We start from the raw sequence: 24,563 nt of genomic DNA, 5'->3' as shown, positions 1-24,563 counted from the left end.
ATGCAGGCTGTTTGCCCAGGTAGTGGGGGCAGTGCCCTGCAGTGAGGCAGTGCGGACAGAGGCAGAGTGCAGTGATGCTGTGGCAGGGGGCAGTGCCTTGCAGTGGGGCAGTGCGGTTGCAGGTAGAGTGAAGTGACGCTGCAGTGGGGAAGCAGCACCCTGTGTGGGTGATGCGGTCAGAGGCAGAGCGCAGTGACGCTGCAGCAGGGGGCAGTGCCCTGCAGTGGGGCAGTGCTGTCAGTGGTTGAGCACAGTGACGCTGCAGCAGGAGGCAGTGCCCTGCAATGGGGCAGTGCTGTCAGAAGCAGAGTGCAGTGACGCTGCAGCAGGGGGCAGTGCCCTGCAGTGGAGCAGTGCTGTCAGAGGTTGAGTGCAGTGATGCTGCAGCAGGGGGCAGTGCCCGGCAGTTCGGTCAGAGGCAGAGTGCAGTGACGCTGCAGCAGGGGGCAGTGCCCAGCAGTGAGGCAGTGAGGTCGGAGACTGAGGGCGGTGACGCTACAGCAGGAGGCAGTGCCCTGCAGCGGGGTAGTGAGGTCAGAGGCAGAGTGCAGTGATGCTGCAGCAAGGGGCAGTGCCCTGCAGTGAGGCAGTGAGGTCGGAGGCTGAGGGCGGTGTGTTGCTGTGTATTAGAGGTGCACAGGTCACTGCAGTTCCTTGACCAGGGCAAAAGCTGTGAGGTCTGCGGCTGAGGACAGGAACGTTCCTCAGAGATCTGGAGGTGGCTTAGCCTTCTCCCCGCCTGTCTTCCCTTCTCCAGCCCGGCACCGAGCGCAAGGTCTGTGTGCTGGGGGAGGGAGGAGCTGGGGGGGGGAGAATTAAGGGCAGCACATAGGGCTTTGGTCTAGTGGCGAGAGCACAGGCCTGGCAGTCAGGACTCCTGGGTTCTCGTCCCAGCCCTGCCCCATGTGCACTGTGTGACCACGGACGAATTGTGGAAATCTCTCTCTGCCTGTGTTCCCGGCTGTAAAATGGGGATAATAATACGATTCTGGCCCCCAGTCCCATGGCGTGAAGAGCCCCCGAGTGACTGGGGGTGGGGAGGATTCCCCCAGTGTAGGGCTGCTGTGAGCAGCCCTCACAGACCCCTCTAGCAGCCCCAGATCACAGACACCCTCCCCCCCAAGCCCCGCCCCGCTTTCTCACCAGGGTCTCACTCTCCTCCTTTCAGGCGATGATGTGGAAGAGAATCAGAAGGTGAAAACTCAGTGGCCGAGGTCGGCGGACGAACCCGGGGTTTATATGGCCCAGACAGGTAACGGTGCTGGGAGGGCGGGTTCTGTGGGTGAGGTGGTGTTTAAAACCGGGGATGGGTAGCCAGGGCGCGAGCTCCTTAGGGAGGTACCGTGCCCTGCACAATGCTGGCCGGAGAAGCACTGGCAGCCAGTCCCTGTGGGGCATCATGTCCGGGCACACACAGGTGTGTGCTCCCCCCAGGAAATCTGGGGGAAATAGACTTGCAGCCTCCCCTGGAGGCAACAAATCTACCTGCAGGCTGGGGAAGACGTTCCAGCATCACTGGCCCTTCCCGGAGTCCTGCCAGACCCCAAGCAAACGCAGCAGCTGCCGGTGGTGCTTGCTGGGAGTGGAAGAGGCTTGGCCCAGAGCCAAGCACTGTGGGACTTCTCTAGCCAGACGGTAGGGCCAGGGCCCCACCCAACCTGCCCCGAGGGATAGCGGGGGTTGATGATGATGATTTATTTGTATTACTAGGAGTCCCAGTCAGAGACCAGGTCCCCAGTGTGATGGGCGCTGGACTGGGCTCCAGCAGGCCTGGCTTCAGTTCCCTTTTCTGCCACTGACACCCTGAGTGACCTGGCCAAATCACCTCATCTCTCTGCACCTCGGTTTCCCATCGGCTTCTTGTATGTTCTATCCCTGTCTCCCCGTGCGTATGTACAGCGCCTAGCGCAATGAGTTTGGACAGTCCCGGGGCACTACCATAATAAACATGATGAATAATAATATGTACAGCACAATGGGGCTGGGGCTTGTTGTTTGGGCCCCATTGGTGGTTCTAAAAAAAGCAGGAGGCCCTGAGTTCTAATCCCAGCTCTGCCACTGACTTACTGTGTGGCCTTGTCACGTCACTCTGGGAATTAGGCACCTCAATACCTTTGAGGATCTGGGCCGCTGCCCCTCTGCCTCAGTTCCCCATGTGTAAAAACAAAAAATACCCAGGGGGCGATACTGTTTTTCTCCCTCCCTCCCAGGGCTGCGGTGAGGTATAATTAGCTCATGTCTGCACCGCTCTTCGAACATGAAAGTGCTCTCCGAATGCTAAACGTTGTAAGGCAGCCACCTCTGGGGTGGAGCAGGGGCACAAACGACCAGCCTCAGCAGCACTCTGCAGCAGGCTACGTGTGACGGGAAGCCAGTTCTCCCCCGGGCTGGCCCATAAATCAGCCCCGGGGCTGATAATAGTTCTGTGCATTTTAATGAAGAAGAAAACCCTGACAGTTTAAAACCAACTGCCTGGCTTTCATTTACACGTGCCCTGCGCAGTCTCTGGAGCAGCAGCACCGGTGACGGAGATGGAGCGAGGTCCTTTGTTCCCAGCCCGTGCGCCCACTTAATTTGCTCCATGTCTGTGTTTTCTTTGCACCTTCCTTAGAGGATTAAAAAAAAAAAAATCTATTCATTGTTTAGTTCAAACGTATTTATTTAGCGAATTCAACTGGGTCATTTGAGCGCCTCTTGTTCCCCACTCCCTGATTGATGGGCTGCGGGCTCCGTGCCTGGCAAGTTGGATGGAGCCGGAATCGGCAGGAGTGATCAGGGTGCAGTGAGTCTGGCTTGCGGATCTCGGATCCTGCCATGCCCAAGGCTTGGAGGTCGCTCCCGGGTAGGGGCCCGATCCTGTCCCTGTTGGAATCCAAGGGGGCTTTGCAGCTGGCTTTGGTAGGGGGCAGGATCAGCTTTCCCTTGCAGGGCTTCCTCTGTCCCAGCTCCTGCTCGTCCTCCTGGTACCCAGGTTGGCATTAACGAGCCCTCCTCCTCCGCCAGTCAGATCAATGCCTGCCAACAGGCTGGGCCCTATGGCAGACACCTCCCAGCCCATTTGGATCCTGTCCCCATGGAAGACAGCAGCCAAACTCTCATTGACTTTCCTGGGAGCAGGATCGGGCCCTTATTACCCTGTCTGGGTGTCTCGCTGGCTGTGAGACCTGAACAGAACCAGATGCTGAGTGAACACGCACTGAACTGTGAGTAAGTGAAAGCTCCCGGCTTGGGACTGGAACCTCTACAGCACTACAGGAGCGTTTGCAGCCCTGGCAACCCTACAATAACAAACCAGCGTCCAGCCCTGCAGTGGTGTGGACGGCCCCAGCGCTCCTGCCGGGGAGCTTCATAGCAACCAAGTGATGCGTATGCGCAACCCTACAATAACAAACGACTGATAGTCAACCCGATGGGCCCTGAGATACATGGATTAAAGGGGCTGCCTAGGTGCCATGGATTGTTACAGTTGCTGTAAATTGAGGGCACAGCCCCACTGTTCGCCAGCAACCCTGCGACAATAAACCACTCCAGATAATACACCAGCGTGCACGTACCATGGAGCGAAACAGGAGGTGTGCCGGACCCCAGGCTGCCCTGCATCTACTGGGCCAGATCCCCAGCTGGCGTAAGTTGGCCGAGCTCCATTGAGGTCAGCGGGCCAGACCCCCACTCGGTGTAAATCAGCGCAGCTCCATTGAGGTCAGGATTTATGCTGATTTTCACTAGCCGAGTCCACTGGCTTCAGTGACGTTACTTCGGATTGACGCCGATGGAGCTGAGAGCAGACCCCAGCCTGTAATTAGCAATAACAGCCCAGAATTCTATCCCCCCCTTTCATTTTTGACTGAGTACGTGAGCGCCTCGCTGGGAAGCCCATTCCAGCTAATCTCCGCTCTCTCTGTCTCCAGCAAATAATAATCCTCTTCCCAGGCCTCCTGCCTACGTTCCCTCTTAAGTTAAACTGATATCCCTACAGCTGGCCTGGCCAATAACTTCCAACGGATCCTCCAGCGTATTAAGAGCCAGACTGTTGTAAATGTCAATATCACACCTGCTCACAGGAGAAAGAGAGATGGAGGCCTGGGCCCGCACAGCCAAACAGCTGCTGGGCCTTCCGGCCCGACCACTTTCCCAGGAACCGAGCCAGACTGGATCCGATCCGGGCCCGGCGTCCTGCTCCCGACTGGCCAGCAGCAGCTGCTTCAGAGGAATAAACCCTACAGCTACAGGAGAACCTGCCCCCCTGGGAAATTCCCTCCTGATTCCTGTGAGTTAGAACCATTAGCGGTTAGGTCAAGCCCTGGGGCAGGAGGGCTTTGATCCCGTCCCAAAGCTTATTAAGCCTCCGCAATGTAAACCTGGCTCCTCTCCCTCTCCAGATAAATGCCCAGTCCCTTTATTTTTAACCCTGCTAAGCTCGGTGACCTCATGTAGCAGTGAGTTCCACAGGCTAGTTGTGCATTGCGTGTGTGTGTGTGTGTGTGTCTGGCAGGGGGTGCGCTGCGTTTCGAAGGAGGCCGGCTGGCCAACGCGTGTCTCTCCCTCTCTCCCCACAGGAGACCCCGCCGCGGAGGAGTGGTCCCAGTGGAGCGTCTGCTCCCTGACGTGTGGGCAGGGCTCCCAGGTGCGCACACGCTCCTGCGTCTCGTCTCCCTACGGGACGCTGTGCAGCGGGCTGCTGCGGGAGACGCGGATATGCAATAACACCGCCACCTGCCCAGGTACAGGGGGGCAGGCAGTGAGGAGGGGGGAGTTGTGGCGCTTCGTTCCATTTCATAACGAGGGTCCCCTACCCCCACCCCTCACCCGGCTGTGCCACGGGCACAAACTGGCTCCATGGCGGTGCAGAGATGCTGCATTGCTAGGAGGAGCAAAGCCGCCCGTCCCAGGCTGCAGGTGACCCCAGGGCTCCCAAGCTGCTCAGTGAGCACCCAGCTTGCGGGGCAGGCGAGCTGTGGGGTTCAGGACCCTGATGGTGAATTGGTGGTAGGGATGGGGTGGCCCTAGGCTTCTCTGCCCTTCTTCCTAAGCTGGAGTGATGGTCTCCCTCCCCGTGGGTGACCCACCCACCCCGAGAGCTGTTCCCATCCCCCCTGGGGGAGCAGGGGCAGGACGTCCTCAGGGCCAAGGGAGAAACTCCTGTCCTTTCCTGCTCTGGGATCCACCCACTGGATCCTGGTCTCAGCTGGAGAGGGGGTGAAACGCCACTGGCTCCAGGACAGCTACTTGACCTGGAGCGTGTGAGAGCAGACTCCGGCCCTGTGGCCCCTCACGAGGGGCTGGCACGGGGCGGGGATTCTGTCCTGGGGCAGTGCAGAGTGGACGGGGATAGTGCCTGATCCAGCTGTCAAAGGGGATGGGGAACGGGGCTTTGAGCTGGGTCACGCTGATGTGAATCTGGAGTGACTCTGTCGCGGTCAGGAGAAGTTATTTCTCATTTACACCAGAGTAGTTAGTCCTGTGGCCTGAGTGAGGGACATGCCGGGCATGCGGTGTAGCCCATATGCTGTCCCCCAGGGGACACCTCTGTAGGATTGAACGTTGGCCTCATGCACGAGGCGCTGACGTGCGTGAGTGGGATGTATTTATCGCTAACGTTACACTGACCGGCCGGGATCTTGATATTCTAAGCCGATGATCCTGACGATGACATTGGTGCGGTGAGTTAGGCGGGTTCTCAGCCCAGCTCCGAGTGGAGACAGGCACCCACAAAAAAACCATTGCAACGTTTGCGCGCAGGCTCAAGCAGCGCCATGGGGCCGAGCTCCCTTCACCCACAGGGCAGAACCAAAGCCTGCAAGTGGGGAGTGGGGAAGGAGGCAAGCGTGCCCTGATCCTCCCCTACTGACCCTGGGCACAGACTGAAACGCCCAGGGCTGGCGACATGGCCAAAGTGTTCAGCAATCTGCCGCCAGGTTGTCTCTCCCCGCTGCAGGCCCCCAGCAGGGAGGTAGGCATTTTAGGGTCGGAACGAGTGTTTGCCTAGAAGGAGGGATTCAATCGGGAGAGGACGGCACCTGCCTGGATCCCATAGAGATGGTGTGTGAAGTGGTATGGAAGGACGGTGCCTGTAGCCCCCGTATCCCTGGCACCGGCTTGCCCGGTTAGAGTGCAGGTAGCCAGCACGTTAAGCTGGGAGTGCTGGCTGTGCATGGCCAGCCTGTTGGGAGCAGGTTCCCTGGCTGCTGGGGACATCTCGGTGCTGTTACACTCAGGGAATGTCTACACAGCAGCCTGGAGGGTGACTCCCTGCTCGGGTAGATGTACCCGGGCATGCTCTGCTCGAGTGAGTGTGCAAAAAACAGCGCTGTGTCCTGGCCGTCCGAGTACAGACCCACCCGATCCCCTGGCTATGTACTGGGCTAGCACAGCCACCACCTGGGGCGCTGTTGTCTTTGGGAGCTCAGGAGATGGGCAACTTCTCCCGAGTGGGGGTAAGTCTCCTTGCCTGAGACGCACCCAGGCCCCCTGTCCCAGCCAGCTCAGTGATCCATCTCGGCTCGGCAGGCAGGCAGCCCCTTGAACTGCCCTGAGCAGCTTCCGCTCCCACGGATGTCAGCTGAGAGCTGGGGATGCTTGGCACCACGTAGGATTGGGCCCAGCGTGGCGCTGGTCTGGGGCTCCAAGGCTGGGAAGGACGCTGGGGCGAGGGGGCAGCACGAGACCCAGGCATCATTTTGGTCCCGCTGCAGCCCTGTGACTGATGTGGTGCTTGTCTGCTCAGGGGCCTTGTCCAGGCCAGCGTCTGAGGTGTCACCTTACAAGCGAGGGCCTTTAACACCTGCTAAACTGGCTGATTTACAGCCTGGGGGCTGGGGAGCCTGGCCTTTAATTCAGCCGGCCTGGCATGTGCGGCCTAGTGGGTAGAACCCTGGACTGAGATGTAGGAGACCTTCATTTTATTCCCAGCTCCGCTGCTGGGTGACCCTGGGCAAGTCACTTCCCAGCTCTCTGCCTCGGTTTCCCCCTCGATACAGTGGGGATAATGATGGGAGCTAGGGCCGAAAAGGGCTCGGTGTTATTTTTATTGTCCTCCCTAGATTGCCATATGTGTTAGCACATTTGTGCTCAGACTACGCCTTGAATGCTAGGCCAGACAGGGCCATAGCCAGCAGGGGCCTCCCCCTCTTCTCCCCTTCTGGTCCTTCCCGATCTTCCCAGTCTGATTGCCAAGCCTGGCTTCCTTCATTGCAAGGTTTTCTGTGCTAATGAAATAAAAAACCCAACCGCCTTGTCATGGGCTCGGTCCCCACAAGCAAGAGGGGGGTCACGTAGGGGCAGGGGTAGGAGCTGCTTTGAGAGTTGGCCTCTTCCTAGGCCAAGGCCTCGGTCCCAGGATGAGTTGCGAGTGGGCTCAGGGAGCCGAGGTCATTACAGGATCGGGGCCTTTGCTTCTGTGCAGCTGGATTCTCTCTCTCTGTCTAATCTGATGGTCTCATCTGGCCCCCTTTGGGAGCTTATCGGCTGTTGCAAAATGACAGCGTGGGCAGAAAGAGTCTGCTAGTGATGTCATAACACCCCTCTGCGCTCCCCAGCCACAGGCTGACGCTGGCTGTGTCCCCTCCCCCAGTCCAGGATGAGATTTTTCTCCAGGGCAAAGGCTTTTATCTCAGTGATGGCTCGGTCGCCTTCGTCTTTTCCTCATCTTCCCGGCGCTTTCAGGTTATCCCTCCGAGCGGCTGTTTGATCCTCAGAAAGCTCCGAGCTTCCCTGAGGGCTAACGATGCTTCGCAAAGGCTTTGAAGATGGGCGAGATGTTGACATTGCAGGCAGAGCCATGGAAACGTAAAGCACAAGGGCTGCCCTCCTCCCCCCGCCCCGCCATGACATCGTGTTTCTCGGCTCATGCAGCAATAGGAGAGCGTTGCCTGGCAGTTAGAGCTCGGCAGGCTGAGAGAGCTGCGCTTATTTCCCACGTCTGCCAGGAGCAGGAGCCAGGACTCCTGGGGTCTATTCACAGCTCTGCCACTGGCTCCCTCTGCGACCTTGGGCGAGTCACGTTGCCTCGCTGTGACTCGGTTTCCCCAACTCCCCGCTTAGGGCACCTTCCCGAAATGCTTTTCGGTTCCTCCGAGCGAAGAGGTGGAAGAGGCGGGAGCGTTTCTATTAGCACTGGGCACAGGCGAGGGCAAGGCGGTGAGGGGACAGCATCAGCCCCCCAAAAAATCCCATTTCTGTCTGAAAACGCTGAGCCTGCTAGTCCCGGGGAACACCAGAGATCGCTGCAGGGTGGGGACGTCTCTCTCTTTAGTCTAGCTTGTTTAACCTGTGCACTTTAGGCCAGGTTTTCCAAAGGGACCAGCACTCACTAGCACCCACCTGACGTCCTGGGTGAGGGATGAACAGTGCTGAGGGCTTTTGCGAATCTGGCTCTGACTGCAGGTGTGGCGCCAGTGGAAACTTGGCGCTTTGCATCTAGTCGGTTTCGCTGTTTTCCCCTCCATGGTTCATCAGTTTCACCGGGGCCTATAAACATCAGTGGAGGAGCAGGAAACCCTCTCCCCTCCCCCCCCGCCCACCAGTGCAATAGTTCCTTTATTGACTATTTTATTTTTAACAAACCTGAATTATTTTTAAAAACCAGAAACTGGAATTTTGAAAATTAACCAGTTCTTTTTATAAGTCCCAAGCAGGCCATGACCCTGTAACTCGATCGGTGTCTGGTCCTGCCATTGGCGTCTGTGGCTGGATTTTCACGGCTAGGCAGGGTCCTGGGGAAGCCAATGGGGTCCCACGTGGATCCATCCGCATGCATTGGATTGCAGCTGGACATTCAGATGGTTTTTCAAGGCCTTGTCTGCAGGGGAAGGTGCCACTAGCTGCACTTATTTCAGGGAACTTCTCTGGCTGGTACTACACAGGAGGGCCGGCCAGAGGATCACAGAGGTCCCCCTTAGCCTGAGACTTTATTAATCTAAATACACCTCTACCCCGATGTAACGCGACCCGATACAACACGAATTCGGATAGAACGCGGTAAAGCAGCGCTCCGGGGGGCAGGGCTGCGCGCTCCGGCAGATCAAAGCAAGTTCGATATAACGCGGTTTCACCTATAACGCGGTAAGATTTTTTGGCTCCCGAGGACAGTGTTCTATCGGGGTAGAGGTGTAGGTTTTGAAACCAGTTTAGTTAAACTGAAGCAAAGCCATGTGGATGGTCTGATTTCAGGTTATTTCGGTGCAACTAAACCTGTTCCTAATCGACTTAAGCGAAACTGGACTAGGGGCTTGCACTAAATCGGTTTCGGTTCACACCTTAGGTTAAATTAGTTTCTTGTGTAGACAGGCCTGAAGGGCGTTAGGTGCCCATTGTAACCCAGTGGGGGGCGTTTTACCTGTGCATCGTCCACAGAGAATGTGGGTCTGTTATAGGCTCAGCTAGAGAAACTGAGGCACAGAGAGGTGAAGTGACCCCTCCCAAGGTGTATGGCGAGTCAGTGGCAGCGCTGGGAATGGAACCCAGGAGTCCTGACTTCAGCTGTGGCAGTTCATGCGGTTAGCTCAGGAGGTCCCCGGTTCGACCCCTGGTGTGGCGGCCATCACCCAAAGATCCCCTGGGCCTTGGGTTCTGCTGCTTTCCCACCATGTCATGTGTTCGTCGGTATCGTTTAATCACGCTTGGCCCCACCTCGCTGTCACCGCAGCCAAAACGCCCTTTGGAATCAGCCCTAAGGAAAAGGCCGCCTTTGGTTAACCTGCTCTAGCTAGGAGGTTATACTAGGGGGTGTACGGTAATGGGGCTGGGGGTGGGGGTGAGACTAGGGACTGGAGGGGAGTCTGACCTGGCTGTGTGGAAGACAGACCCTAGTTCCTCCGCTGTCTCTGTGCCCCCCCTGCCACCTTAACATTTCTTACGATCTTCGAGAACGTTCCTGCCTCCCATTGTCCCCGCCCCATAAATCCAAAGTGAGGACGCTCTGTTGTAGGGGGCAGAGCCGAATAACACCCCCCACACTTGGATCTGCTGGGTGGTGCAGCAAGGGACCAGGATGGTAGGTGGTGGCTTCTGATTTGCCTGCTGAGGCCTTGGGGTGGAGGGTGGGACTTAGGGCATTTAGGCACCAACCACCCGGGGAGGGAGGAGAAGTTCAGTGGTCAGAGCAGGGAAGTGGCAGTCAGGACTCCTGGGTTCTGTTCCCAGCACTGCCACTGACTCACTGTGTAGCCTTGGAGGAGTCACCTCGCTGCTCTGTGCCTCAGTTTCCCCACCCGTAGAACGAGGGTTGTGATGCCTCCCAGGCCACGGTGGGATTTGAGCCCACCGTTTCACAAGTGCTTCCAGATCTTTCACGCAGCAGCTCAGCCCTTCCCTCTGCCGTGGGGGAGCTGCTTTGGGTGCGGGCCTGCACTCCTGGGACGGAGCGCCCCCGATCCCCTTCCCCCGCCATGCCGTATGCTGCGCGCGGCCTGGGCCCGGGCTGGGCCGGAGGCGTGATTGCTGTGTGCTGTATTGCAGTGCACGGCCTGTGGGAGGAGTGGTCCCCGTGGAGTCTGTGCTCCGTGACCTGCGGGCGAGGGGCCAGGACGAGAACCCGGCAGTGCGTAGCCCCGCAGCACGGCGGGAAGGCCTGCGAGGGCCCCGAGGTGCAGACTAAGCCCTGCAATATCGCAATCTGCCCTGGTTAGTAACTCGCTCCTTGGCTCTTCTCCGCGCTTTCCCCGCTCGGCTTTCTTGCTTGCCTGCCTTCCCTGGCCGTCCCTCGAAGCCCACGGGTGGCCTCGCCCTCGGCGGCAGCCCCATGCCATGCTCAGAAAAGACAGCCCCCTCCCTGGGCGGTCTCAGGGCACCTAGACTCCAATCCTCAAAGGTATTTAGGTTCCCAACTTGGACTGAAATCAAAGGCAAAGACTTTTGATGTTCTGTGCGTTAGGTTCCCATGGGAACAGCCTAGAGAGACAGATATGGAGGTCACTGTTCGTCCCCTGGCCGCCCCTCGGCTGCCGGCACGCGGGCTCGGAGTGCAGGGAGCAGTGTGGGGGGAGGGGGCGATCGCAGGGGGGCGGACTGAGGGGCTGTGGCACGGGATGCAGGTGTCATGCTGGAGAGGGATGATTTGGGGAGCAGACACGGCGTGCCCGTTTGTTCCCTCCCCTGAGCTAGGAGAGCGGGTTGGAAGGGGACTCGGACGGGAGATTGGTCAGAAGGAGGCCGGCGGGGTGTGACCCAGGGGAGCGAGGTGTGAGTGCGAAGGGGGTGGCTGCGGTGACTGGGGGAGGGGGTACGTGACTCCAGCTTAGACAGACAGCCCCCGCCCACATTAAAGCCCAGGTTCCCCAGCTCTGGGGCTGAACGGCCTGTGTCCAGCTCCCGACTGGGGTGACTGGGCCGGTGCCTGTGATCTGGCGGCTGGTAGCAAACGCTGCCGTCTCACTAGATGTGGCCGCTTGGCCGAGGTCCTGGCGGGCTCAGCAAGTGGCATTTCTGTGGGTATGTGGGATGCATGTGACATGCACTGAGCGTCCCCAGGGGACAGCCTTGATTCCAGCCCCTTGTGGGGAGGGGGAGAGCCCCGGGGGCTGGGGAGGAGGAACGGGAGAAGACAGGACTGTGAGACGTCTGGGTGGTTCATCGTGAGCACCCTGGGCCCTGGGGCACTGGAGGAGGGATGCGCGGGGGCAAAGGAGGGTGATGTGATGTGGCTGTAGTGAGGCACGAGATGTGGGTAGGCAGAGCTCCATGGGCAAGAATGGAGTTGTGGGATGGGGCGAGGTGAAATATAGGGCAGAGTAAGGGGGATGCATGGGGCAGGTGCTGTGGGGGGTGGGGTATCAGAGAAAGGGCCCCATAGGGGCAAGAGCATACCGTGGGCCAGCTGAGATTGTAAGTAGACCCCCTCTGGGAATGGTGCCAGGCACGGGGAGGCTCTGGCAGCCACAGCTCCCCAGCGGGCGGGGGCTGCAGGCGGACGTAGCCGAGGTGTGAGATTGCCAGCGGCCACCCCATCTGTACCTGCTGCTTTAAAGCGGGGGCAGCGTGTAGCTCTGTCAGCGGCGACTCCTGCCCACCCCGTCACTGGCCAGGGGAAAGCAGAGGACGAGGGGTTCCCCCTTTCTGTGGAACCCCCATCTCCGTGCTGAGTCCTGACACGGCCCCTTGGGATACCTCCCGAGAGATCGGGGACGTGGGGGCTCTTCCCCCCGCACACTGTTCATTTCTCCTGGGTGTCTCCCTAGCTCAGAGGCCCAGGGGTGGAGGTTGCTGCCCCACAGTACCTGGGCTGCCAGCGGGTCACTCCAGGCTCTGCCTTTGACCCAGCGTGATGGGTGGGTGTCGCCCATCTCTGTCAGGGGGAAGCTGGCGAGTAGCAGCACCAGGCAGGCTGCAGGCGGGCCGTTTGTAAGTAGCTTTGTGTCCAGGGCTAACGAGCAATTCCCTCATGGGCAGAGCTGGGCAGTGGCCGGGGTGGGGGATGGCGTGCCAGGGTGGGAACCCTCCCAGAGCTCTACGGTGCCCGCCAGGAGCCAGCAGGAGGAAATGGGAATGAGGGGAGGCAGAGACCAACTGCCCCAGCTGGTGTCGACGGGCCCGGCTCCACTGGAGTGAGTGGGCCGGATCCCCAGCTGGTGTCAAAGGGCCCTGCTCCACTGGAGTGAGTGGGCCGGATCCCCAGCTGGTGTCAAAGGGCCCTGCTCCACTGGAGTGAGTGGGTCGGATCGCCTTGCAGTCGAGCGGTGGTGGTCACACCAGCTGCGGATCTGGCCGAGAGCGCGCGCTCGCTCCCTCTCGCTCGCTCTCTCTTTTATTCAGTTATTGATTTTGCGGCAGCAGGTTACCAGTTGACTCTTTCCTGCCCTGTTGGGCGGCTGACGGGCCAGACAGGCTGCGACCAGCCGTGGGGCAGGGGAATAGCTGTGTTATCCCGACAGGGGCCTGGGGCGCATCGAGAGCGATGGGGAGGAAATGTATTCGCTTGTTTCTGAGCCTGCCCGCTGCCCCGTGTAGGAGCCAGGCCTGTCTCCCAGATCCATCCCCCGGGCTGCCTGTCCCCGGGGCCATCCCTGAGCCCCGCATTGGTTAGTTTCTCCCTCCTTCCTGCTCCCAGTGAGCGGCTCCGCTGCATTTCCATGGCGATGGTTTTAGGACACTGGTGGGGCCGGGGCGGGGAGTTCAGTGCTCACGTCAGCCAGGAGGCGGACGGGGGCCTGGATAACCTGTGGGGGTCCTGCAGAGCCAGCCTGCTGCTCCTGGCGCTCCCCGGGTGCTGCATGGCACAAGGCGGCTCGTTAACGCTCCAGGACACCCCATGGAAAGATCCAGGCTGGCTCGGCGCTCGGTCAGCCGCTGGGAAGCCAGTGCAGGCGGCTGTGGTGTGGAAGAAGTCGCAGCTGCTCTGTGCCCCCAGCAAGGTCCCTGCTAAGGGCTAGCGGGAGGATTCATTGCTCATTTGGTGTGGGGGGGGTGTAGTCAGGGCAGGATCCTTCCGCTCTCCTGGTGCACCTCAGCTCTGCCGTGCTGCTCACGCATCTCAGCCCGGGGTCCCCGGGCACAGCTGTGCTGATGCCCACAGACACCCCCCTACCTGCCCTCCGCGGTTCCTGGAAAGGAACTGCTGGGAGCAGGCTGAACCGTGCCGTGGCCTGCTATCCACTGAGCTGCTGCAGCAGGACCACTCATGGGGCTAAGGCAGATAGTCCCCCTGCAACGTGTGCCCCCCATGGCTGCAGCCTGGGTGCTGGGAGAGCCACAAGCGCCAGAGCCCCACAGCAGGAGCGGCAGGCGGTTCCCCGGCAACACTTGGCAGAGCGGTAGCATCGTTGGTACATGGGGAACAGTAGCCACCACCCCTGCTCTTCAGAGTCCTGGTGACACCTGCCTGGGCGGCACTGCCGTAACCACTGCGGGGAGGCAGGATGCGAACCCAGAACCCTGAGCACCACAACACAGGCAGCTAGTGGTTCAGCTCTAGGCGCAGCTGTTAGCTGGCGGCAGTAGTAGGCTGTTACCCTCTAACTGGCCAGCTACTAGAGGGGGACATGATGCACACTTTGCCAATGTGTTGCCGAAGCCCATAACTGGAAAGGGGAGGACGAGGTTTGGGCCCGGATCTGGAAACCGGGGCCATGAGGAATTGCCCCTGCCCCCCATCCCCCCAGCTCCTGTTTGCACTAACCCCCTTCTCTCCTGTGCTTTCCCCGGCAGTGGAAGGTCAGTGGCTGGAGTGGGGCTCGTGGAGCCGGTGCTCGGTGTCGTGTTCCAACGGGACCCAGCAGCGCACGCGCAAATGCAGCGTCTCGGGCCACGGCTGGGCGGAGTGCAAAGGAGCCCACGCCGACGCCAGGGAGTGCACCAGCCCTGACTGCCCAAGTAAGGCTCCTGCGCGCTGTGTGGGGGCGGGGGGCTCGGGCGGAGCTGGGACAGGCCCCGGGGCGGGCGTCAGAGCTCAGAGAGGTTGGGGACATGGTGCTGGGCATTGCTGTGGCACAGACCAGGCCACCTGTGGCAGATGCTGGCATGTTGGGGCCCAACGCCTGCACAGGGACTCTAGGGGGAGAGCAGGAGCACCTCTGGGAGGGTAAATGCCACCTTGCAGTAACTGGGTGTGAGCAGTGGTGCCGTGTCGGGGGGTGTGTGTGTGTGTCCCCGTGTGTCACTCTGGGTGTGAGCAATGGTGCCGTGTCGGGGGATCCCCGTGCGTCGCAGGGTGTGTGAGCGGCAGTGACACGTCGGGGGGTGTCCCCGTGTGTCGCTCTGGGTGTGAGCAATGGTGCCATGTCGAGGGATCCCTGTGCGTCGCAGGGTGTGTGAGCGGCAGTGACACATCGGGGGTGGGGGCCCTGTGTGTCGCTCTGAGTGTGAGTAGTGGTGCCATGTTGGGAGGTCCCCGTGCATTCTGGTGGATGTCAGTGTCAGTGCCCTGTTGGGGGCAGGGGGTCCCTGTGTGTCGCTATGGGTGTGAGCGGTGGTGCCAAGCCTGTGTGGGGGGATCCCCGTGCGTCACTATGGGTGTGAGCAGTGGTGCCATGCCTTTGGGGGGGATCCTTGTGTGTCACTGTGGGTGTGAGCGGCGGTGCCGTATCAAGCGGCGGGGATCCCCGTGCGTCGCTGTGGGTGTGAGCAGCGATGCTGCAACAGAAGATCCCTGTGCATTGCCGTGGGTGTGAGCGGCATTGCCACCCCGGGGTAGGGGGATCCCCGTGCATCGCTGTGGGTGTGAGCGGCGGTGCCACCCCGGGGTAGGGGGATCCCCGTGCATCGCTGTGGGTGTGAGCGGCGGTGCCATGGCGGGGGATCCCCGTGCGTCACTATGTGTGTGAGAGGTAGTGCCATGTCTGGGGATCCCCGTGCGTCACTATGGGTGTGAGAGGCGGTGCCATGTCGGGGGATCCCCGTGCGTCACTATGCGTGTGAGCGGCAGTGCCGGGTAGGGGGATCCCCGTGCGTCACTATGGGTGTGAGCAGCAGTGCCATGTCGGGGGATCCCCGTGCGTCACTATGGGTGTGAGCGGTGATGCTACACCGGGGTCGGGGGATCCCTGTGCCCTCGCACTTGGCGTGGCTTGCTCAGTGAGTTGGGGTTTGATCAGTGCTGAGCCGCCCCCAGCTGATGTGCAGTGGGAGGAGCTGGCGCTGCCCCCAGCTGCCTGACCCCTCTGTGCAGCGTGGCCTGTCTCCGGGATCCAGGTTTGCGTGGGGCTCGCTATGGAGTGGGCTCTGTCCTGCTGCCCGAGCCAGGTGGCGGTTGCAGTCCTGGGTCTCTGAGCCTGGTCTCAGCTGCTCTCTCGGGATCTCTGCATCCAGGAGCTCTGGCTGTCCCTCCTAGCCTGTGGCCACCGCAGCAGCTGGCATCTCTGCTCCATGGCAGGCCCCGGGCTGGGGCCCAGACTCGGCGTAAACACCTTTAAACTGAGCCGCAGACAGGCCCCGTGAACCCGTCTGGGGCGCCAGCTGCGCTCCATAGGAACGCTAATCCCCGAGTAGCGGGCATGGAACTGCCCGTCAGCAGGCGACGGTGACAGATGGGCCCTGGCTGCCTCTCCCCACCATAGAGCTAATCTGTCAGCTTTTAGGAGAGCTAAAGCAGAGGAGCTGGGGGAAGGGTACGTCCAGAGCTGGGGGCACCGTCTCCTGGGCGCTGGGGCTCCCGCTCATGAGCTGAGCTCAGACACACTGCCATGGTGCTACACGCTCACATGTGCTTCCCCAGTGCTTGAGCGTCCGTGATCTGTGCCCCGGGATGGTGGGGAGGCTGCAGGGCTCTGGGTGGGGATCGCTGCCCTTCATCGCCTGCTCGCTTGGTGACGGTTGCGGCTCCCCGCTGGGCTCAAGCGCTAGCTCCGTGGCACGGCGGAATCGTGGGTCTGCTGTGGGACTGTGGCTCCCAGAGAGATGGGGGTGCACAAGCGTCTGTGTGAGTGCTCGCGTTGGCACCGGAAGCTAGCTGGCCTCCGTGCATGGACTCGGGACGCAGGTCTGGGAATGCGGCCGTGCACGAGCACTTCCAGCAGCATCGGGAACTGAGCACGTAGGCATGAACCTTCGCCACCGCTCAGGCGCGCACGCAGGGGCAGATGCCCTGCCGAGGCCCCGTGGCTGGTCAGTTGCTGCCAGGATCCAGCACACATCCCAGGAAGTGTGCACAAGCGGGCACTAGCGCAGGGTGGGGCTGGCTCATAGACTCACGTGCGCATGGAGCGGCGCCAAGGACCTTTCCCGAACCTTGGTGGCCCTTCAGTGCTGAGGATGGGGCCTGCACCTGACAGCCAGCGCGGGGCGAGCAGGTCTGCGTGAGGCGGCCCCGGGATGCGGGTGGACAGGTCTCCTGATCCTTCCCCCATCCCCAGTCAGTCCCAGCCCCTCGGGTGGGTCCAGCCAGGCCCTGTGCACCCAGCCCTCGAGGGAGGGCGGGTGTTAGGCCCAGTGCAAAGCAATGGCAGACGCTGTCACGCGCCTGCTGACCTTTAAATGTCACTTGGCTGCCGTGAGCTGCCTGGAAAGGTCGGGGGCGCCGGCTCCTGGCAGGTCACGTGGCTCATCCAGGCTGCTGGGCCGCCTTGGCAGAGGGGGGAGAGAACATCTGGGGAGGGGCTCCTCCCTGGCAGAGACTGGAGCCAGGTGGCTGAGCCCCCCCAGGGTCCGAGATCAGTGTGCGGTGCTGCAAACCTGCCGCTCTCTGGGCCAGTTCGAAGGGCGCCCGCTCCCCTTCCTGGATCTGGGTGCGAGTGGCAAGGCCGGGCGGCATGACCCAACAGCTGGTGCACTGGGCAAGGAGGCAGGAAGCCTGGCTTGTTCCCTGCCTCTGCTGAGAGTCCCGGGGTGCGTCGTTTCCCTGCTCCATGCCTCGGTTTCCCCATCTATACAAGGTTGGCAGTGATACTGACCCACCGTTGTGCATTGCTGGGAAGCCAATGCCGCGAACCTCGCCGGTGTCTTCCTGGACTCTGCGGTGGCACTGGACTCTGACCCATTGGGGTGGGGGTTGCCCAGCCCTGCGGGGGTGCCACAAATGGACTGAATAAGGGAGCATCAGGAGGGGAAGCAGGGGGGTTGGGGAGCTGCGTAGGGGCTGGAGCCCTGCACACAGGGGCCTAGCAGTGGGCAGAGGGGGTCCTGCGGAGGGCAGGTGGGCTCTGTCTGGGCTCCCTGGATTGGCAGGCAGAGGGTGGGAGTGTGGGTCTGGGGGGGGCAGGTGTGTTGGGGCTGAAAGGACAGGAATACCGGGGGTGGCACTAATTAGCCAAGGACACCCTGGGACACGAGGGGACATTTGTCTCGTTTGGTTGAAACGAGGCTGAAACGATTGATTAATGGGTTTAATAATCTGTAGAATATTTGATTAAAGTCATTCTGAGCTGGCGCGGCCGTGTCCCGGTCTCTGGCAGTCCCTCTTGCTCGTCTGTCTGGTCCCCCTGCCGCCCGGAGCAGGGCCCTAACGCGCGTCTCTTGCTCCCCCGGCAGCCGATGGCAAGTGGGGCCCGTGGAACCACTGGAGCTTGTGCTCCAAGACGTGCGACACGGGCTGGCAGAGACGTTTCCGGATGTGCCAGGGCACGGGCATGCAAGGCTACCCGTGTGAGGGCTCCGGAGAGGAGGTCAAGACGTGCAACGAGAAGAAGTGCCCAGGTACTTGGCGGAGAGTCTGCCGACCCCTGCTCAGCCTCCAGCCCAGCACACGGGCTCCCCCGCCTCGGCCTGTCACCGCGATGGGACCCAGGGACTCTGCCTCCCTCTGGCCAGCTGATTTGATACCCTTCCGTCCAGCCAGCTCCTCCTCCTGTCCTGCCCTGACACCCACCCAGCCAGCCATCCGTCTGTCCTTCCACCTGCCTGCGCTCCCTCTAGCCGTCTGTCCTTCTCCCTCCCCACCTTCTGACCGTCCTTCCGCCCACCTGCTGTCTCTCTGTCTGCCTGTCCGTCCTTCCACCTGCCCGCTGTCCCTCCATCCGTCTGTCCATCTGTCCTTCCACCCGCCTGCTGTCCCTACATCCATCTGTCCTTCCACCCGCCCACTGCCCCTCCGTCCATCATTCCACCCACCCTCCTGCATTCCTTCCATCTGTTCTTCCACCCGCCTGCCGTCCGGCCAGCTCCCTCTCTCAAACCAGTCTGCCTGACACAAGCCAGTCCTCCCTCCAGCCCAGCTGACCTGCCACACGCCTGCTAGTCCCGCCCAGCACCCATGCCCCCACCATTCTAGTGGCCCATTCGTGCAGAGCAGCCGTCCGGGGGCCCGTCTCACCCTCGCGTTCCCTTGGCAGCCTACCATGAAATGTGCAAGGATGAGTATGTCCTGCTGATGACCTGGAAGAAGACGGCCGCTGGCGAGATCATCTACAACAAGTGCCCACCCAACGCCACCGGTGAGCGGCCGGGGCTCCATCCCCGCCCCAGCTCCCCCCCCCCCCCGGGCTGCGAGCCGAGCGGGGAGGGGGGCGAGGCACGTGGGCTACGGGAGTCACATGCCAGCAGGCTCTTTTCTGTCATGCCTCTGCCTGCTCCCTGGGACCCCCTGGCAGCAGCCTGGCTCCAGGGCCGCACGCCCCAGCTAACGCTGCTGGGCCCCTGAGGAGTTCTGCTGCCTTCCTAGACGTGTTGATTCCCCGGCCCGGCTTCACACCCCGGCTTCCCCAGGGCACTTGTGGGGTGGCTGCAGGCTGCTGCTGGGGCTGGGAGCCTGGGGGCAGGTGCTGGGACTTGGGGGGACCTGTGAGCGTTGGCTCTGGGGGGCTGCAGGCACTGAGGCTGGAGCTGGGCCTGTGGGCTGTGGTCACTGGGGCTGGGTGGCGGAGTGGGGGCAGGGGCTGTGGGCACTGGGGCTTTGGGCTCTGGGGCTGGGGGGCGGAGTGGGGGCAGGGGCTGTGGGCACTGGGACTGTGGGCACTGGGGCTGGGGGGGGCGGGATGGGAGGCAGGGCGGGGGGGCCGGGTGGGGGCAGGGGCTGCAGGCACTGGGGCTGGGGGGGGCGGGGCGGGAGGGCCGGGTGGGGGCAGGGGCTGCGGCGCTCGGGCTGCACAGGCTGGGTGCTCCATGCTTCTTTTCCCCTCTTGTCTAGGATCCGCCAGTCGCCGGTGCCTGCTGAATGCCCACGGGGTGGCGTACTGGGGCGTGCCCAGCTTTGCCCGGTGCATCTCGCACGAGTACAGATACTTACATCTCTCAGTAGGTGCACACGCCGGCGGGCCTCCACGCTTCCCTCCCCCCACCCCCGGTGCCACCTTCGCTACCTTTCACCCCGATGCCTTGGCAGTGCCGGTGGCTGCGTTGCTTTGAGACTCCCTTGCACAGGGGGAGAGCCCAGCCAGCCCCCGGCCAGCTCTGTGCCCAGTGCCGGCCCCGGCCTCTCTGCTGAGCACCCCCCACGTTGCCCCGTGTGCCCTGTGCAGGCAGCCACCTGGGTGCAGGGGTCATTTCCTGGGGGGACTCTGGTTTCTTGGCCAGCTGGGGGGTCCCAGGGCTTGCCCGCAGGGGGCTTGGGGGCCTGGGCCGTGGTTTGAAGTGGCCGGGGGGGATGGGGGCTTTGATCTGGCATTCTCCAGAGGCGGGGATTGCTACAGTCGCTGCTGCAGGAGATGGTGCCTCATTCCTCCTCCCAGGGGCCAGCCCCGTCCCCTCTGCTGATCCCCCCGGGCCACGGGGCTCCCACTGGGCCGATAGGTCCCTGTGCCTGGCCGCTGATGCTCCATCTGATCTGTCCTTCCTCCCTTGGCTTCCAGTTCTCCCAGCCCTTCAGCCCCTCTCCGCTCTTGGGAGCCCCGCCCCCCAGCTGACTCCACCCCGGTGACCCCCACTTACTCATTAACCCTTTGTGACCGTCCCTGCCTCGTCCCTGCTGTCTGCCCCCCCTCTTCTCCCACCCCACAAGCTGCCGGAGAAGCGATTTGCGGCTCAAGGCAGCGGGGATTGACCCACGACTCCAGTTCTGCCGCGATCCCTCTGGTTGGGCAGGACGCCGGGCCCCCCAGGCACACCTCGCAGGCATGCCCGTCCTGGCGGGCTCTGATCTCCTGGCCTTGCATGGCTCCTCCCCACCGTATGCCTCGTTAAAGGGAGAGAGGGGAGCCCCTGCAAAGCCAGCCTGCCCCCCATCCGATCCCGCCCCCTCCCCTTTCCCAGAGAAGGTGTGCTCTGAAGCCGGGTGGCCCTCGGGATTGGCAGACAAAAGCACCCCCAGTACAGAGCAGCCAAGCAGCCCCTGGCTCCCCCCAGCTGCCAGTGAAAATGCTGCTTTGCATGAATATTTCATTGCAATGGAACCTAATTAACATCCTTGCCCCCGGCTCCTTCCCCCGCCCACCCCGGGTTCGGGGAGGGGGCTGATGCTAATTATCCCTGTGCGTTGCCATCTTCTCCGTTCTCGCTGTCTGTCCCGTTCCCCGGCAAGGCCAAGCACTCTGCTGAGGTAGATCAAGGAGATGCCTTGACTACCAATATCCCCATTTGACATATGGGGAAACCGAGGCACGGGGTAGGGGAGTGACTCACCTGGAACAGTGACTCAGTGGCGAAGCTGGACTAGAACCCAGCGTTCCTGATTTCCTTGATCCCTACTCTAATCCATCAGCCCCACATCCTCCTTTGGGGGGCCGCGGGGGCTCAGGGGCTGCGGTGTGGGGCCAGGAGGGGAGTTGGCGTGGGTATGGCACCTTTCTGCCTGGGGGAAGAGGAGTGAGGCCCTGGGCCCTGCAGTGGTGGCTCCTGCGATGGTGTGGGACACGGGGAACTTCCCCGGGAGGGGCCGTGTGTGCTGGGGGTGGGACATGGGTAACCACCCTGGTGGCTCCTGTGAATGTCAGTGCTGTTCTCAGACAGGACTCCTGTCCGGCTGCTGCCTCAGGGTGGGTTGGGAGAGGGACCTGGGGAACCCCCTGCTGCTGGGTAATCTCTCCCCTCCCCCCAACCCATCTCTGTCCCTCTGCGATGGAAAGCTGCGGGAGCACCTGGCCAAGGGGCAGCGCATGCTGGCGGGCGAGGGCATGTCGCAGGTGGTGCGCAGCCTGCTGGAGCTGATGGCCCGCAGGACGTACTACAGCGGGGACCTGCTCTTCTCGGTGGAGATCCTGCGCAACGTCACCGACACCTTCAAGAGGGCCACCTACGTCCCCTCCTCCGACGACGTGCAGGTACCGCCCGGCGGGCCCCCGCGACGAGCCGGGGCCCGGTCCAGGCCCCGTGAAAGGCCAGCGTGGCTGCCTTTCCCTGCCCTCTCTCTGGCATTGTTATGGGGTCCTCACCCCTTTTGTGTCTGGCTCTGTGGTTTCACCTGCCGTCTCTGGATCCACGTGCACGGGGGTCCCCCCGTCCCCAGGCTGGCGCTGCCGGGCTAACAAGCAGCAGCCGAAGCTGGCCTGGATCTGAGCTGGTGGGCGGGGGGAGCTGGTGGAGATGCTCGGCTTCCACCGGCAGCGGGGGGGGAGTTGGTGACACTCAGTTGGGAGCAACCAAGGTGATCACAGCAGGGCCAGGAAGAATCCCAGCTGGAGCTGGGGCGGGGGCTGGGGGTTCCTGTCTGGGTGTGTGTGTGACAGGGCTGCCTGGGGGTGCAGGTGCAGGTACTCTCAGGGCAGTGGAATTTCGAGGCTCCCAGACATGGCCAGGGGAAGCCCCCTGTCCCATAGGCGCCAACTTTCTCCGGCGCCGCTGGGTGCCCACGCTCCCCGCCCCGATTCCACCCCATCCCTGCCCCTGGCCCTGCCCCCATTCCAACCCCATCCCCAAAGTCCCCACCCTAACTCCTCCCCCTCCCTGCCCCTATTGGATCCCTTCCCCAAATCCCCGCCCCAGCCCCGCCTCTTCCCCAGCACTCCGTGTTCCTCCCCCTCCCTTCTTGCCCCACGAATCAGCTGTTTCACGGCGCAAGCGGTGGGAGGGAGGGGGGAGAAGTAGGACACAGCGGCGCGCTCGCGGAGGAGGCAGAGGTGAGCTGGCGCAGGGAGGCGGGGCAGGGCCACGGGGAGCCCTGGGCCAGCCCCGGAGCACCCGCGGAGTCGACGCCTATGCCCTGTCCCATGCCCCCATGCGTCACCGAGCCACCCCCTCACGCCCCCTCTCCTCTCCTCTCCTCTCCTCCACTCCCTGCAGCGCTTCTTCCAGGTGGTCAGCTACATGGTGGACTTGGAGAACAGAGACAAGTGGGAGGACGCCCAGCAGGTGAGCTGGCCGCTCAGGGATGGGCGCCAGCCGGCCAGGGAGGCAGGCGCTCGGCCGGCGCAGCACGACTGTGGCTGTGACCGGCTCTCGACGGAGCAGGGGGTGGCATGGTGCCCGTGCTGCCAGCCCAGCGTGTGGGGCTGCCCTTCCAGTGCCCTGTCGAGGCTGGAGGGGCAAGGAGGCACCCCAATCAGCAGGTGGCCCTTTGGCTTCAGCCCCATCTAGAGGGCACCTAGTCTGGGAGCTTTTCTGGGGCCTTGTCTGCTGCGGTGGGAGGTATCGGGCTGGGGGCCGCCTGTGGGGAGGGGGTCTCTGGATGAAAGGGTTGGGGTCGGTGCCTGGGCAGAGAACCCCCTCCCTACAACACCCGCCCCTTCCCCTAAGACTAAGCATGGCTTGGATCAGCGCTAGCTCCTGTTTCCCTCCCCCCCCCCCCCGCTCTGGGAAGTTTGGGGTGTCCCCTGCGGATGATTTGGGGGGACCCTTTGGAACCGTCCAGGTCCTTCCTGCCCCATTCGCCATCAGTGGGGGCATGTGGCAAGGCGCTACCCTCCCCCCCGTACCTGGGCCCCTGTGGTAGCCTCTCCCCCTCTCTGTGCCCACAGGTGTCCCCTGGCTCCGTGCACCTCATGAAGGTGGTGGAAGATTTCATCCACCTGGTGGGGGACGCGCTGAAGGCCTTCCAGAGCTCCCTCGTGGTTACCGACAACCTGGGTGAGTGGCCGGGCTGGGGCGGCCCGCGGAGGCGGCAGGGCCTGGGGCTGCTTTATTCTGAGGGGGGCATGAGGGGTCCCAGGCCAGTGCAGCAGCAGAGAGGCTGGGAGCCCTGGGGAGTGGAGGTGGCAGGAGGCATGTGGCCCCTGCAGGGCTGCGCCAGGCGGGCTCCAAGGAGGCCCGTGGGCAGAGACGCCGGGGCAGCCTGAGCTTGGCCAATGTGCCCAGGCAGGCGTGAGCTGGAAGTGACCCTTTCTCCCTGTCGCTTCCCTGGCAGTGATCAGCATCCAGAGAGAGCCCGTCTCAGCCGTCTCCAGCGACATCAACTTCCCCATGAAGGGGCGCCGGGGCATGAAGGACTGGGCCCGCCATTCGGAGGACAAGCTCTTCATCCCCAAGTCGGTGTTGAGCCTCTCCTCCTCTGGTAAGGCAGGGCCGGGGCCCCCGGGAGGAGAGCAGCAGGGGTGGCTGTGTGTGCGTCTGTGTGTTTGTGCCCATGTGATTACGTGTGTGTGCGTGGGTGGGAGGGTTTGTGTATGCACACAGGCGAGGTGTGTGTTTGCATGCAGGCGTGCAAATGCACATGTGTGTCTGCATCCCCATCTGCGTGTGCATGATGCAGGTGTCCTTGTTCATGTGTGTGCGGGTGTGGAGTTATTGCAAAGTTCGCATGGGAGCAAATGCACATGTGCCTTGTGTGCATGGTCACATGTGATTGTGTGTGTGTGCGTGTATATTTGTGTGTGCCCATGTGCGTGTCAGCTGGTTTGGCTGCTGTGATGGTTCTTTGGACGCGGATGCAAACAAGCGGCTGCAGTTGATTTGCCGTTCTCTCCATGGCTGTTCTGTAAAGAGGTGCAAACGGTGGTTCCCAGCCCAGCGCATGGAGCCAGTGAAGGTTTTAATCTTTCAATTACCTGTTAATGTTGATTAAAAATCTGCCTGGCACTGGCTGGGGGGTGAACACAGGCTGCCCTCGAGCTGGGCTTTGGGGCCGTCCTGTGACGTGGACCTGGGTCACCTGTGGCCCTCTCTCTCTTTCCATGGGGGACACGCCCTGGGCTGGACTTGGGTGTCAGACTCTGCTGGCTGTGCTGTGAGATGGGCCACTAGAAGAGAGGCAGGCTGGGTAGCCAAGTGCACCCTGGGACACCGACCTGGCTGGACTGGCATGTGCTGCGGACGGGTACTATTCCCCCTGCATGGTGGTGCTTTAGCAGGGCTCCCAAAGCCCTTCCCCTTCCCAGCTGCGGGTCGGCACCGTT

The 24,563-nt window shown here is 62.0% G+C and overlaps 1 protein-coding gene across 1 annotated transcript in view; it reads left to right on the top strand.

Annotated features, from left to right (window-relative positions):
• The first annotated feature begins 1,173 nt into the window (after window positions 1-1,173).
• The window catches only part of ADGRB2 (adhesion G protein-coupled receptor B2), a 52,965-nt gene continuing 29,575 nt past the window's right edge, over window positions 1,174-24,563 (top strand). Inside the window, exons 1-11 of the mRNA XM_034754222.1 lie at window positions 1,174-1,252; window positions 4,557-4,721; window positions 10,456-10,620; window positions 14,140-14,304; window positions 17,896-18,060; window positions 18,696-18,797; window positions 19,490-19,596; window positions 21,363-21,557; window positions 22,516-22,584; window positions 23,190-23,298; window positions 23,576-23,722. Of these exons, the coding sequence (XP_034610113.1) occupies window positions 1,240-1,252; window positions 4,557-4,721; window positions 10,456-10,620; window positions 14,140-14,304; window positions 17,896-18,060; window positions 18,696-18,797; window positions 19,490-19,596; window positions 21,363-21,557; window positions 22,516-22,584; window positions 23,190-23,298; window positions 23,576-23,722 (1,402 nt within the window). The 5' untranslated portion in view covers window positions 1,174-1,239. The remainder of the gene's footprint in view (window positions 1,253-4,556; window positions 4,722-10,455; window positions 10,621-14,139; window positions 14,305-17,895; window positions 18,061-18,695; window positions 18,798-19,489; window positions 19,597-21,362; window positions 21,558-22,515; window positions 22,585-23,189; window positions 23,299-23,575; window positions 23,723-24,563) is intronic.

This window comes from Trachemys scripta, chromosome 20 (assembly GCF_013100865.1).
Source record: "Trachemys scripta elegans isolate TJP31775 chromosome 20, CAS_Tse_1.0, whole genome shotgun sequence".
Taxonomy (NCBI): Eukaryota; Metazoa; Chordata; order Testudines; family Emydidae; genus Trachemys; species Trachemys scripta.
This window is presented reverse-complemented; position numbering and strand designations above follow the sequence as displayed.